The sequence below is a fragment of the Phyllostomus discolor genome, chromosome 4 (genome assembly GCF_004126475.2).
Source record: "Phyllostomus discolor isolate MPI-MPIP mPhyDis1 chromosome 4, mPhyDis1.pri.v3, whole genome shotgun sequence".
Taxonomy (NCBI): domain Eukaryota; kingdom Metazoa; phylum Chordata; class Mammalia; order Chiroptera; family Phyllostomidae; genus Phyllostomus; species Phyllostomus discolor.
The window spans coordinates 79,012,500-79,027,484 of NC_040906.2; the positions used below are offsets into that span (position 1 = coordinate 79,012,500).

General features: G+C 33.9%; 1 protein-coding gene across 1 annotated transcript in view; it reads left to right on the forward strand.

The window, feature by feature from the left end:
• LRP1B (LDL receptor related protein 1B) overlaps positions 1-14,985 on the forward strand; it is a 1,792,671-nt gene that overhangs the window by 1,581,709 nt on the left and 195,977 nt on the right. Inside the window, exons 64-66 of the mRNA XM_036023545.1 lie at positions 2,260-2,376; positions 2,498-2,617; positions 4,003-4,122. Coding sequence (XP_035879438.1) covers positions 2,260-2,376; positions 2,498-2,617; positions 4,003-4,122 — 357 coding nt within the window. The remainder of the gene's footprint in view (positions 1-2,259; positions 2,377-2,497; positions 2,618-4,002; positions 4,123-14,985) is intronic.

Genomic DNA, 14,985 nt, shown 5'->3' on the forward strand with positions numbered 1-14,985 from the left:
ATTCATTTTGGAGTGGGTGCCTCATCAAAATTTGTGGTCACTAAGAGTTACTGGCCAAGCCTTTAATTGTACCTGTAAAAGGCAGGAAAGCCTGATCCCAGTTTCACATACTAGCAAGCACACATGTTTTTACATGAATGTAGGTAAGAGAGATGCATGAAGAATTCTCTGGCATCATGAGTTTGCAGTTACATTCCCCATGCTATTTTAATTCACCAAGGATCATTCGGAAGAGACATTTAAAAGTCAGATAGGCTTCCCAGTTATTTCCCAGACATAGAAAGAGGAATTTTATAGGAAACTTTATAGGAAGCAATGGGAAATAGAGGAAGTGAACAAACATGTTTAGATCATGAGAAAATGAAATATAGCACAGTTTATACATTTAGTGTGATCAATTAATAAATGTTACGGGTTGGAATTAAATAACTTTTAACATTTTAGAACTCACTTCTATGAAAGTCAGCATGAATTAAGTTACTCTATTTTATTGTTAAGGAAAATTTAAATTAATATTGTAATTATAAACCATGTTATTTCCCAAAGAAAGTTTAAAATATAATTTATCAATATTTCATTGACTGAATTAATAAATCATTATTAGCTTATATTAATTTCCAAGTTAGTGATTAATAACATACATTATGATCATCGGTCAAAAAATAAATGTTTAATTGTCTATGAGTTTGTGAGAAGAATTCAGATTCAGACCTGGGTTTAAATTCCAAGTCTGACACTTGAAAACTGTATGTTAATAAGACTTAATTTCCTCATTTATAAAAGTGGTTAGATCTTGTTGAGGAAAGGTTATGATGAGATTCAGTTAGTAACTTATATGAAATGGCCTCCCCAGTTCCTGATACATAGTAGATACTCAATAAATCCTACTTTATTATTATTGATTTTTTGTAGACTCAGAAATATAGCAGATAAAATGAACTATTATCTGAGATTTATTTACTATGATAAAATATGTATGGTATATAAAAATTTTTACTCATATAATACTGCCCTTACCTTGTTTTCCTGTGTATAATGCGCATGCACATTTTTGTGTTCAAAATACACGGGATTATTATGCTCATTATTATACCCATAGTATGTAATCATTATACCCATATATAATATTCATCCTTATTTTTCCCTCAAAAATGTAGGCGAAAACTATCTATTATATGTGATAAAATATGGTATATATTAATAGAATTATAGAAATGAATATAGGAAGGTGCCCCCAAAACCAGACTTCATTTATTTAGAAAAACTGTGTGTTTATTCTTACATGTTTAAACTTCAGTCATCTTCAATGTACTGTCCATCTGATGCAATACATCTATTGAGATGTTTTTTTCCATAGTTCAAAACAGTTTTTGAACTTGTCAATGTTGATGTCTTTTAGTACTTCTGCCACTTTATGTTTCACCTCTTTCACATTGGGAAAATATTTCCCTTTGAGGACTTTTTTCATACAGGGAAACAAAAAAAATAGGCTATTGGGGTGAGAGTGGGTGAAGAAGGAGGGTGGAGGACAGGAGTCATGTCATTTTTTTTTTCAAAAACTGCTGAACACTCAGCTCAGTGTGGGTGGGTGTCCTTGTAAATCACCCATCATGAAATGGGCAAATGCCTTGAAATAGTATTGAAAAAAATTCACTGAAGCCAATGCAGCCTCTTACAACAATGCCAGCTAGTACACAGGGAAGCCTGTACCACAAGTGGACTGCCTTCCAGAAGATAATTAATTGTTTGTTTTTTGTGGGTGTCACACATCTGATTTAAAATGTGATACTTACAAAAAACACTTGCTTTAAGTAGTTCTAGGCAGCATGTTTTGAGGACAGAAGTTCCTCCCTTACAAATAACAGGCAGCAAAGTGAACAAAGAAAAATTATTTTTTTAAAAAATTATATTAGAGTAACTTTTAAAAAATTACAATGAATTCTATTCTGCCACTTAACCTCTCAATATCATTTTTTGAAGTGAGAAGACACTTATATGTTTTTAAATGTATATCTTTATATGTTGTTAATTGCTTTCTTAATTTAGTTTATGAAATATAATCTCTAGGATATCTGAGTTCCTCATAGCTTAGCTATGGACCTGAATCTAATGGCTATCTAAATGTGAGATAATCCCATTTTGTTCTTGGATGTGTTTAATATAATAATACTATAAATATTTTGAATGTCAGAAAAGCTCACTTTAAGAAATCGTGAGGTAAGTTGTCATTCCATGAAACCCATGTGTTTCTTCCCCTAGCTGAATTTAAATGCCAGCCAGGCCGATTTCAATGTGGTACCGGGCTCTGTGCACTTCCTGCTTTCATCTGTGATGGAGAGAATGACTGTGGAGACAATTCAGATGAACTCAACTGTGGTAGGTGATTAATTATTTAACTAAGGAAATAAATCTAATTCTTAGCTGCTTATTTCCTCACTGATTTAAATGCAGACACACGGGCCTCAGCACAAATAATTTTGCTCTTCATATTTTTTAGATACACATGTCTGCCTCTCTGGTCAGTTCAAGTGCACCAAGAATCAGAAATGCATCCCAGCAAACCTCAGATGTAATGGACAAGATGACTGTGGAGATGACGAAGATGAAAGGGACTGCCGTAAGTCACCCTAAAATGCTCTGCAGTGTCTTACTTCTGACTCCCAACTGAAAGTGGTCTAAAAATTATAATTGTGAAGTGTAAATTCATACAGTGTAGAAAAATATAATAACAATTATACCAAATAATTCCAAATAGCTGTTTATTGGGATGGAGTATGAAGCTGTATATGAAAAAAATATAGAGAAAATTAAAACATGGATGACCTACTTATAAAAATACCTGGAGATTTTGACAATAATGAAATAAAATTCATTCATTCATATCATCCTTAAGAGAAGCAGGAAAAACAATATTACAGGTGATTATGCAATTATATATATACACACATATATATTGCTTACAGTAAATAAATACAAGTAATTTTCTTCCACTAATTAATTAGTTACTTGAAATTAACTCCATTTTAATTAGATATTGATTTTCTCCCATAAAATACATTTAAATGTATGAAGAGAAACAAAATCTGGGTAAAATAACAACAAAGTTATTTGTTAAAAACTGTAAATAATGCCCTATTTAATGTATCTTAACAAGCCATTTCAAAGAACAATAGTAAAACACTTTTTCATTTTATTCACCACTTAACCTCCCACCAGAATTCAATTACCTAAAGTGGAAGGGAAAACAATGTACACACTTGTGTGAGCAGGAAGGCCGATGCGCTCACACACATGCAGGCTCTGAACGGCAGAGGACCTGTCAAGTTTCACGATTTCAACAGATATGCTGTCAACATTTCTGTCTTGTTGAAGTTCTATTTTTTTCGCCTAAAACATTTATCAATAAATAATGTGCAGTCATTCAGTAATTTGATTAAGATGACGCATTGTAAAGTCTCTTTACAGTTCTTTATGGGTAGTCATTCTTAAAGCTGATCTGTAAACTGACTAAGATTTGGAGGCAGTTGACAGTCTGAGTCAGATGTTCTCTTTCCTCCAAGACTCAACACAGCTAGAGGTTTTGGTAAATGTTATGCTTTTTATTTCTTCATTGACTAATATCTTCCAGTTCCAGTAGTTTTTCATTTATAAAAACTTCCTTTATATAAATTTTATCATTTATTTATTATGAAAAACTTATTCTAAATGACCTTTAATTCTTTGTTTATAAATTAGTTTTAAAATCTAATCTAATTTTAGAGAGACTGTTTTGAAAAATCTGATTTTTATCAAATGTGTCATTGGAGAAATACATTTTATTTATTTCTATGAAAGAATGTTAGGGGTACATTATAATTAAAAGTTAAAACTCCTCCCCTTCAGAGCCCTATTAATTGGAGGATAATACGTTTTCAACTATCTTAAATATTAGTTTGTCTGATTGCTTTTTATATAAAGTATCCTTGCCCAAAGCTACATTTTAATAAGTATTTTCCTCTTAAGCTGAAAACAGCTGTTCTCCAGACTATTTCCAATGTAAAACTACCAAGCATTGCATTTCCAAGCTGTGGGTTTGTGATGAGGATCCAGACTGTGCAGATGCATCAGATGAGGCCAACTGCGGTGAGTGTTTTGTGACGGTGGATCTTACCTATCATGTTTATATGTCATCTGTGATGGCCATAGCAAGATGAATTTGAGCACAATTCTGATGAAACTGAAGTCTTACATGAGAAAAGTTGTCTCTGTGTTCACAGAGTGAACAACCTCAGGGTAGCTCTTTCATAAAAAGCATGGAGACGTAAGGCAGACGAGTTAGTATTGCTTTGTATAAGTCAAAACTGCTTCTGAAAAGATAGATCACAAAGATAGGATAAAACTACAATCTCATTGTATTAGAGTATGTAAATGATATTAGCATTCAATAATTCATTGTTTAAACAGAAACAACAAAACATTATTTCATATTGTCCAAGACTTCATTTTTATGCATAATGTCACATGATTTTTCATTCATGCAATAATAATTCCTTCTTAAACATTGTAAAATAAAAGGAAAAAAATTAAAGTATTGGTTCTGTTTTTAATAGATGACTGCTATCACTTGTTAGCATTTGGTTCTAAAACATTAATATTTCCCTTTAATCATTTATTTTACTTAAAATAATTATTTCTTAGTTAACATTGCAGAAATGGAGAACACAATCATTTTGTCTAATGAATTTTATCTTAGAAATATCAACATTGAGACAGAAGTAAAGAGTAGTTGTCACATGTAACTCATTTTATTAACATTTATTAAGCATTGAAGCTATTTTGTAGGCAAATATACCAAACTTAGCATTGTTGGTGAAATATAAAGCTTAATCTAGTAACTGATTAAAGAAAACACAGTTTGCTTAAATTAAAGATAAGACTTTCAGGTTTCATAGACAAAATTATGTTAAATACATTGTTAGAATTCACACTGCTCTTAATGAACACTTCTAGGAAAAACAAAAATTTAAAAAAACCTTTAGGGTCTCTGAAATTCTTTCTATTTATATTGAACAAAACTTATGAGCTACATGTATAATCACTGGCAATAATGTATCTTTGTTTTTTCTAATGCCTTCCATGCAGCTGTATTTTTAGAATAAACAACCAGAAAGCCTGTCATGGTATCATAAAACCACCCTTTTCCACTTTGTGGAATTGGTATTCGCAATCAGTTCACAAGGCCTCAAACTATATTCATTGCTGATTTGTCCATTGCAGTTATTAATAACCTTTGCTGATTAGTTTAGATTACTGACTAGTTTACTATATTTTATTATGCATATTTACTTATAAAAGAAAATTAAAATAATGACATATTTGTTATCAGCATAATTTCTTGGCTGGAATGTTATATCTAGATTTTGTTCTTGTTCTTCCTCCTCAATTTTATGTGAGTTAATGGCTTAGTGGAAGTTACCTGGATAGTAACTTCTCCAAAGAGTACATCACCACTTATCAGAGAAATGCAAGTTGAAACCACAATGAAATATCACCTCATACCTGTCATAATGGCTATCATCACTAAATCAACAAACAAGCTGCTGGCAAGGATGTGGAGAAAAGCGAGCCCTTTTACATTGTTGATGAGAATACAAACTGGTGTAACCACTGTGGAAAGCAGTATGGAGATACCTCAAAACATTAAAAATGGATCTGCCTTTTGACCCAGCTATCCCATTTCTGGGGTATTCCTGGAAATGGGATATATCTAAAGGAACCCAAAGCACTAATTCAAAAAGACATAAGCACACCTATGTCCATTGTAGCCTTATTTGCAACCACAAAAATATTCAAGCAGCCCGTGTTCATCAGTAGATGAGTGAATAAAACAACTATGGGTATTTATACAATGGAATCCTACTTGGCCATAAAAAAGAAGAAAATTTTACCCTTAGTGACAGCATGGATGGATCTGAAGAATATTATGCTAATTGAAATAAACTAATTAGAAAAGACACATACTATATGATTTCACTCATAAGTGGAATCTAATGATCAAACTGAACTAACAAGCAAAATAGAGACAGAGTCACAGATAGAGAGCAGTCTGACAGCTACTACTGTGGTGGGAAATGAGGGTGTGGAAGGATGGAGCTAAAAAGAAAAAAGTTTCATGGACAACAGTGTGGTGATTGCAGGAAGGAGGGGTATAAGAGGGTTAAATGGTAATGGAGAAATGCAATAAATAAAGCATCTTAAGTAAAGAAAAATAAATTGTTCTAAAATAGTTTAAAAAGCTTCTTAAGTGTTAGGTATTGTTTTAATCATTATGTGAATTATATCATTTAATTATCACAACAATCCTATGAGAGACATATTATTTTTATTCCTAATTTAAAGGTAATGATATAAAAAATCAGAGATTGTAAGGAATTTTCCCAGAGTCACACAGGTGGTAGAAGGTGAGAAGATATTTGAATTTACAGGATTTGTGTCCAGACCCATACACTAAACTATTAGTCCATAGAGCAGCCTTGACTTGCCTTAAATTTTCAATAAGGCAAGAAATTAAGACATAGATACAAATGATCCCAAACAAATCAGAATAGGTAAATGTCATCAGAAGAAAATGCATACTTAAATAGATCTTTAAAATAAGCTGTTATCACTGACAGTGAGTGAGTGGAAGTAGGGGAGGCAATAAAGGCAATTTGAAGGCAATCATAAGCCAAAGAAAAATTAGTCTGTTTTTGTTTTCAGCATTCTTCAGTGGATATTCTAAACACAGTGATAGATGTCCCCTTCTAGCAAAGACATTCCATGTCATCATGACCTCAAATGGAAATTTAGTGGCTTGCCACAAAGGTAATATTAAATTAAGTACAATGAAAACAATAACATTACATTCTAGTTTGACACAATTCCAATTTGACAATAGCCTGTCAAAATCCAGTGAGTGTCAGAGAAGTCCTATCTTTCCATGACTGAACTCTTCATAATAAAGCAACTAGGAACAATGAAAGAAAATTGAGGGTATAACTTTCTCACCAGCCATTCAATACCACCCAACTCTCTGTTCATACACTGAACCATCTGGTGTGTGTTTCACAGCTCACCATTTATGCCATGCAGGCCACACATTTGAAAACATTGATCAATTTTTCTTAAAAATTTTGTATGAATTAATGATTTTAAATAGATTAAAATACAAGTGTTATTGAGATGAAACTTTGTTCATGTTAATACTATTTACTCTTTTTGTGCTGTAAAAAGCTTTTACCATGAAGAGTGAAGGTTATTAGCACTATACTTTGTTCCAATATTTTGAAACTTTAATGAGAAAATATTATTTTTTAAAATTTGTAAAACTTGGTCATTGGCTAATAGGCACCAATTGTCCAGGTTCTTTTTTAGAAGACACAATTAAGCCTTAGCACTAAATGTTGGCACTGAAACAAATGCAAAAATATGGACAAGCTAAAATCTCTAGTTTAGAACAATTAAACTGAAAGTAATTACACATGACTCTATTAACTAAGGTATGACTGTCCAAGAACTGTCTGTGTGTTGAGGGGGCAATGGTACTTACCTTAAAATCCAAAGACTTTTTTATGTAATTTGATTTTCAAAGCTGGAATTTAGTACTTCTTGATACTGCAAAATTATCCATCTACTATCTATTTGATTTCATTTTTTGGCTGAATGCTGTAACTTGGTAATATTTAGCATCTTACAGATGGAAAGGATTCACTAATTATGTTGCTGAATTAAAAGCAAATGTGTTTCTAAACCACAAAAAATGATGGAGCTGAAAATATCAAGTCTACTCAGTTCCATGTAGAATGCATATAGTGTTATAATATTCATGGAGTCTGAAAGAAACGAGTCATTCGAGGTCATCTGGTTAAAGTAGGACCATGTTTGTGAGTCATCATCTATACAAATGAACAAAAATAAAAACACCCCTTTATATCTAAAGTCATCATATTATAAATTAAATCTGCTTTTTATTTTTATCTTTTCCAATAGAAATTTTGAATACCTCTTCACACTATCCCTTGTGTAAAAGCTCTCTGTTTAACTATTCTCAACTTACATCTTTTTACATTCTTCTTTAGGTCAAACGATTTCATTTTGTTAGTCTCTCTCCATGTGGTATAGTTTTCATTCTGATAATCAGTTGTATCTCTCTCCCCTGAAACCATTTCCATTTCTATACTTTGGTTATGATCTACGGAACAGATAATGTGCTCTCTTCTGTTCTCCATTACTGTATGTCCACTTTTGTATTATAATATTGTGTTTGATTAAAACCAAATAAAACCAGTGTTTGCACTGTTGATCTACAGCCAATTTCTATAACCTGGAATTAGAAAAATTATATCTATTATACCAGATTTTCAGTGTCATCTATTAATGAATTGTTTTCATACATTTTAAAACATTCTAATGAAGTCTACTGTCTCCTTTGCCAAATTATAAATTTTAGGAGGGCTAAAATCATATATTTTCTATTCCCTAATATATACCTATTACTTAGTGTAGAATCTGAAACAAATAAATATTTGAGAAATTAGTGAAGGAAAGAAATAAAAAATGTAGATGTTATTTGGTCCAGCTAAATATAAGAACTTTCTCCCCTAAATCTGAACTTGGGAACTCTGGCTTCCTTTTGTTTTGTTTGTTTTTTTTTAATTTATATATATTTTCTTTCATTTTTATATAAGTACTGCTTTTCCTCCTTGTCAATTTAATACTTTAGGCTTGATTAGTGTGCAAAATTTACTTAAATTGTAAGGAGGTTTCAAAATATAGAATCACTGACTTATTCTGTCAAACTTGTACAGTGAGGTGCACCTCCCTAGATGAAGCTGGGCATGCTGTGGAGTCCATGGACAGCTCTGTGAGTAGAGCCCATAACCTTTTGAGTTAATAGGAACACAGCTGCATTTTTTATTTCAGCAATCATTAACTGGATAGATTTCTTCTTCAGCTATTGACTATTTTCTTAACTGTAAACAGATATAATAATATTATCCTTAGAAACCTAATGAGAGAGTTAAAAGAAATAAAAGTATATAAGTGCCTAGTATATATACAAGTGCACAGTAGGCCCTCAAAAATAGTTTTTGTTTCTTTTTCAACACTTCTTTGCTAAAAACTTAATATTGACATAGGATAAAACACTCAGTTACACATTTTGTAATGGAGGTTGTAACATTACAGGAATAAAGAAGAAATTTAACTATATATAACAAAATTGTATGACACCAAAATAAAGAGTTACAAAGAGTTTGTGATAAGAGAATAATAACCAGTATGATAATAAATGCTGAAGATCATGTACTAGTATGATCTTAAGGTGTTTATTATATCTTTTTTACAAAATCTTAGAATCATAATTTTGTGTATGTACTACCCTTTGTGAGTCCTGTTTGTTTAACAGCTTCATTGAAGTAAAATGTGCAATGTATTAAGTTTGAACAGATGTACACATCACAATCAATATGAGCATATTAATCACTCCTAGAAATGTCCTGCTCTGCTTTGCAATACATGTCTTTGCCACCACTTCTTGCATCCCTGCCTCCTCAGGCAACCATTTATCTGCTTTCAGTCACTATAGATTAGTGTGCATTTAGATAAAGCTGAAGTTATACAGTATGTGTTCCTTTTGTCTGGCTCATTTCACTCAATGTGGCACTGAAAGAGGTAGCTTCTACCCTTGATTCTACCCTTAGTTTCTTCAAGCTACCAAATAAGCTGCTAATACTTCCTTTTCCCCTAAGTTTTCCAGTTTTTGTTTTTAATTATTTCAAAGTACTCCATGACTAATGCACAACTCGTAATATATGCCTCTTCCCTGAAACGTTCTTTTCTGGCAACACCAAATTTATTATATTTCACACATATTGAGACTCCTGCAAAACTCTTCATACTTTTTTTTCATTTGAACCACTTCATGGACTTATTCAAATGCCTGTGCTGAGACCACAGATAATCTTCATTTCTTGTTGAATACTGCTTTCTCCCCACCCTTGTTTTATTGAGATATAATTGGCATATAACCATATATCAGTTTAGGTGTACATAATGTTTTGATGCATGTATACATTGTGGAATGACCACCACATTAAGTTTTATTAACATTTTCCACCTTACATAGTCACATTATTATTGTTTTATTTCCTATCATCTTATTTGTTTTATACTTGTGCCATTTGTGCCCTGTTCCTTTCCCTTCTTTTTCTGCTAGCCATTTTACCTTAGTAGGTGCCCCATGTTTTGTATTTCTGTAAATAGTTTTGAGATTCGTTTTACAATATTGTTAAGTTACTTAAATCAGTTTTATCCATTGATTTTTAGATTTTAAGATTTGTTAGGTGGGAACAGTGCAGGTGTTTTTTGTTTGTCTCTTTGTTTGTTTTTTTCATTTTGTTTGTTTTTCCCCTTGGAACTAACTATTCCCTTCTGAGGCAATACCATCAAAACTCTACCCAGTGTCCTGTGCACCGTAAATTGTTTAGTCTGACTTCGTAGGAAGAGGCACTATTTCAGCTCCTGTGGTAACCACACATACTGTTCCTTATGATCCTTTTGGGTGGTTCTCTTGCTGGGTTCTGGTAGTTTCTTTATTTGTGTACACTGAATAATTCTCTGCTGAATACTCAAGGAAGACCCTCTGCAAATCTCTGGGGTTCATAGTCTGTGCAGCATTCTCTCCTTCATTACTGTCATGATAACTACGATGGTGTCTTTGGACTCTCAGTGAAGCCTTGTTAACTCATGGAATCCACAGGTTTTGCTTAACTTTACCTCTTTCATGTTGCAGCCTGGAAACTTTTTCAATACAATAAGGTTTAGCAAGATTAGGGCTCACCTAATTTTCTGTCTTTCAGACATCATTATCTCTTGTTGACTGATGTTTAGTGTCTTGATCATCATTGTTTCACATAACAGATCTATATCTATATCATCTGTATCTAATCTATATCTATATCTATATCTATCTATAGATTGTTTTTCAGGTGGGAGGGTACATCTGGTAACTGTTCCTTCAAAAATTTTTGCTTGTTTTATGAAACTCAACCTCTTTGATAAATCTTCAATGCCTAGCTTTATTTGCTCTCCCCTCACATTTTAGCCCTAATGTCCCAGCCATTGAGTCATAATCTATTCTTTTGATCAGATTATATTTCTCCACGTCTTAACCTCTGTGTTAAGGCTTCATTCAATTACTAACATACATATGGAGAAGTTAGCATTTATAATAATTTTGGAATAACACAGATACATTAAACAGGGTCAGAATTCTCAAAATACTGTGATTTTATTCTAATAGAGTCTTAACAGTATTATGTCTTTTTTGGTCTACAAGAAAGAATGCACATTATGTTAATCAGGTGTAGGTACTTAGAGATAAAGTATTATAACTTCTTGTATTGTAGCCCTTTTGGACTCACATAACATGGGGTAGGGAATTTTCAAATAAATTTTTGGAACTATTTAGAAGAGAAAGTGTAGATATGTAGTTGAGTATAGCACTCACTATGGATTCTCTAGGTTTATAACTTTTTAAGGAATATGACTCTGTACCCAGGCTAAATTATGAAACTTATAGTTGAGGCTATATCACAGGTAACTTAGGCACTTTTTCCTTATTTCACAGTATTTTTTAGGGTGGCTGTGCTATACTCTGATATTATTTTTTGCACCATATTTTGTGCCCAGAAATCTCTCCCTGTGTAGCAATGACGTGAAATTACTGGTTTGTTAGACGTTTCTATATTTTATATTTATTTGGTTCATAGGCAGTGTCAGGTTAGTATGGGTTATTTTAAAATCTGGACATTTAATAAAAGAACAATGGCTATTTACAATAGCCAAGTGCTGGTCTGGAGAGTATTATGCTAAGTGAAATAAGCCAGACAGTGAAAGACAAATACCATATGACCTCATCTATAAACAGAACTTAATCAATGAAACAAACAAGCAAGTAAAATATAACCAGAGACATTGAAATAAAGAACAAACTGACAATAACCAGAGGGGAGGGGGATAATGGGAGCACATAGGGGAAGGGTTGTCAAGGAACATGTATAAAAGACACATGGACAAAGCCAAAGGGGGGTAGGATCAAGGGTAGGAGTTGGGGAGAGATGGGACAGGGGGCAGTGGTGGCAGGGAAATGGACTAACTCTATTTGAACAACAATAAATTTTTTTAAAAAATCTGGATATTTATCTACATAATGAATATATAAAGAATGGTAGTTCTCCACACAAAAGGAGACTCATTCAGAACCCTGGGACAAATGTATTACATTGGAGCCTATGGTTTATTCATGGACAATGGATCTGCATCTATGGTGAAAGGGTACCAGCCCAACCTCAATTTGCAGTTCTATAACTGAATCAAGGTCTAGTACAGTAATTTATCATGCAGCCTCTGTCCCAGTCCCTTAAAGACTAGATAGTGTGGTAAAAGACAGGAAAGTTACCAGTGGGTAGGAACCAGAAGGCGGGAGAATGTGCGTAGGCAAGATGTCAGCTCCATTCAGGACCTACCCAACAGGCTTTCAGAAAAAAGGCAGATGCCATATGATCTCACCTTTAACTGGGACATAACCAACAAAAGAAAAAAGCAAACAAAATGTAACCAGAGATATTGAAATTAAGAACAATCTAATAGCCAGAGGGGAGGGGGAGGAGACAATGGGGAGAAGGGTTTTCAGGAACTACTATAGAAGACACATGCACAAAACCAAGGGTGGGGGTGGAAATAAGGGAGGTAGGTGGGTTTGGCTGGAGGAGGGGGAGTAGTGGGGAGAAAATGCAGACAACTGTAACCGAACAATAATAAAGTAATTTAAAAAGAAAGAAAGAAGGCAGAGACGCTGTGGTAAGTATAAAATGAAAGCACCGTCCTTTTCTTTGTCAGAATCTATCCTGTTAGGCCAGAGTCGCTTAAGAAACCAGACAGACCACAGCAAGCTAAGGAGCAGGGTTTATTAGCAGGGAGTAAGAGGGAAAGTGGGGCCAACCAAGGGAGGATAGGAATCACTCAATTGTTCTTAGGACAGGTTTTTTAATTGCCAAAACCTGCGAAGGGTAACTGGTTGGGGTAACCGAGTCTGATTGGCTAGAGCTGATTGCTGGGTGCTATTTCTGCTAACCTTTGTTCTTGATACATCTTCTCAGACTCAAGTTAAAGTTGCATCCTGTTGCGCCAGATAGGCTGACCCCCAGACCCCAATCTTAGCCCTGTGATGCAGACCCCAGCTCATGGGGTCTGCCACATTGTGGATGGGGGAGAAACATTCACACAGTCTACTAAGTCCTGTGGAGGAAAAGGGCGAGCAGTTTCGCTCTCAAGGGGAGCAAAAAGCCAGAGCCTCTGCCATGACAGGCCTTTAGTTCTGTCTCTGAGCACATTACAAATGGTCCTCATTTACTACGCACAGTTGGCTTTATGTGGTTACCTTTTACAGAAAACAAAGAGGCCAGTGCCACTAATCACATCACAGAAGAGGGATATTTGCAAATGAAAAGACAAAAAGTGGTTGAACTGGTTACACCCATCCTTGGAAGGTTTAGCATGGATTTTAGGAAGTTACTTTGCAGTAAATGTCCTCAATTCAGGGTAAGGGAGTTTTTTTTAGCAAGAGCAAGACTCAAAGCAGCCTAGGCACATTACAGGCCTAATTCCCCATGGGAGAACCTATCTGTGGACGTGGGTCCTGTGCATCTCCGAGTGGGAGCTTGGCCCACACCACACAGAACGGTCTCCTACAGCCAAGCATCTGTTTGTCCTGGGTAGAGTTGGCAGGCAGTTTCCCAGGCAGGCATTTTCCCAGGCTACAATTTCCCACAGTACAGTTTTCTTGCCCGGTGATTTTCCAATCCTCCTATGCCTACCTAGCTCTGTCACATCCTTTCTCTATCAAGGCATTGCCTCACTCGGGGCACACATTAATTAGATATGTCACTGTAACATGCACTTGACTTTCTGAAAATATTGATTATTAATGTAATTTAAGTGGATCAGTTAGGTAATTTAAATTGATCAGGTGGAAGCAGTGAGGATAATATCATTTTCCTTTATTTTGTTCTTACATAATTGTAAGTCTGTGGGCCAGAGTTTTAATTATGGAAATAAAGGAAAAAGCTGAAACTAAATCAGTGTGGTTTAATTATCTTTAGGGATAAAAGCAAAATATTCCAAGTCTTGCATAATGGAGTGAATGGGATTTCTGCAGTTAATAATAAAAGAACGATGAATATTGGGGAGTATTTCAAAATAGGACCTATCTTTTTAAGGTATTAAAAAACCACTAGATGTTAAATCCCATTGGAAACAGGGTTCTCTTTTTATCAATAGACAACAGTATCGGAAACTTTCTGAAAAGGACCAATGTAATTATGCAGCAAGACTTCCTGCTGAAGTGGAGATGATGTTTTGCTTTAATGTGGAGCAAATAGTTCTGCAAATGACAGCATAACTAGTATGGTCCCTGATATATGAATGTCTGCCAAGTGAATATGAACAGTTTTAAGAAATGTCTTTTTCCTCCAAAAATATTTTTAATGGTATATGCAATTTGTTTTAAAATGGTGAGTGCCTTTTTGTTTAGATGCTTTCAGTTTAGAATAAAAATTTGTACCTTTGGCTGTCTAGTCACATGTTAGTCAGGAAAATGTAAAACTGTTCCATTTAAATCTTTCCTAGATGAGTGTTGCATTTTAGCAGGAAAAAATAGAAGTTGACAAGTGATAGATTTCTTATTGGAAACATTAGTTCACACCTGTCTCTAAAGGGATTTTCTCTAAACAAATATTCTTAAATATTGGCAGAGAAAGGAAAACAATGTTAATACATCTGGAGTATATAAGAAATTTAAGACTGAAGATAAAGAATTAAGATGGGTTCTGTTTTTTCTTAGGCCTACAAATATTATCTTGGTAATGTCAACTCAATATTTGAGGTCCAATATGATGGAATTGTGTG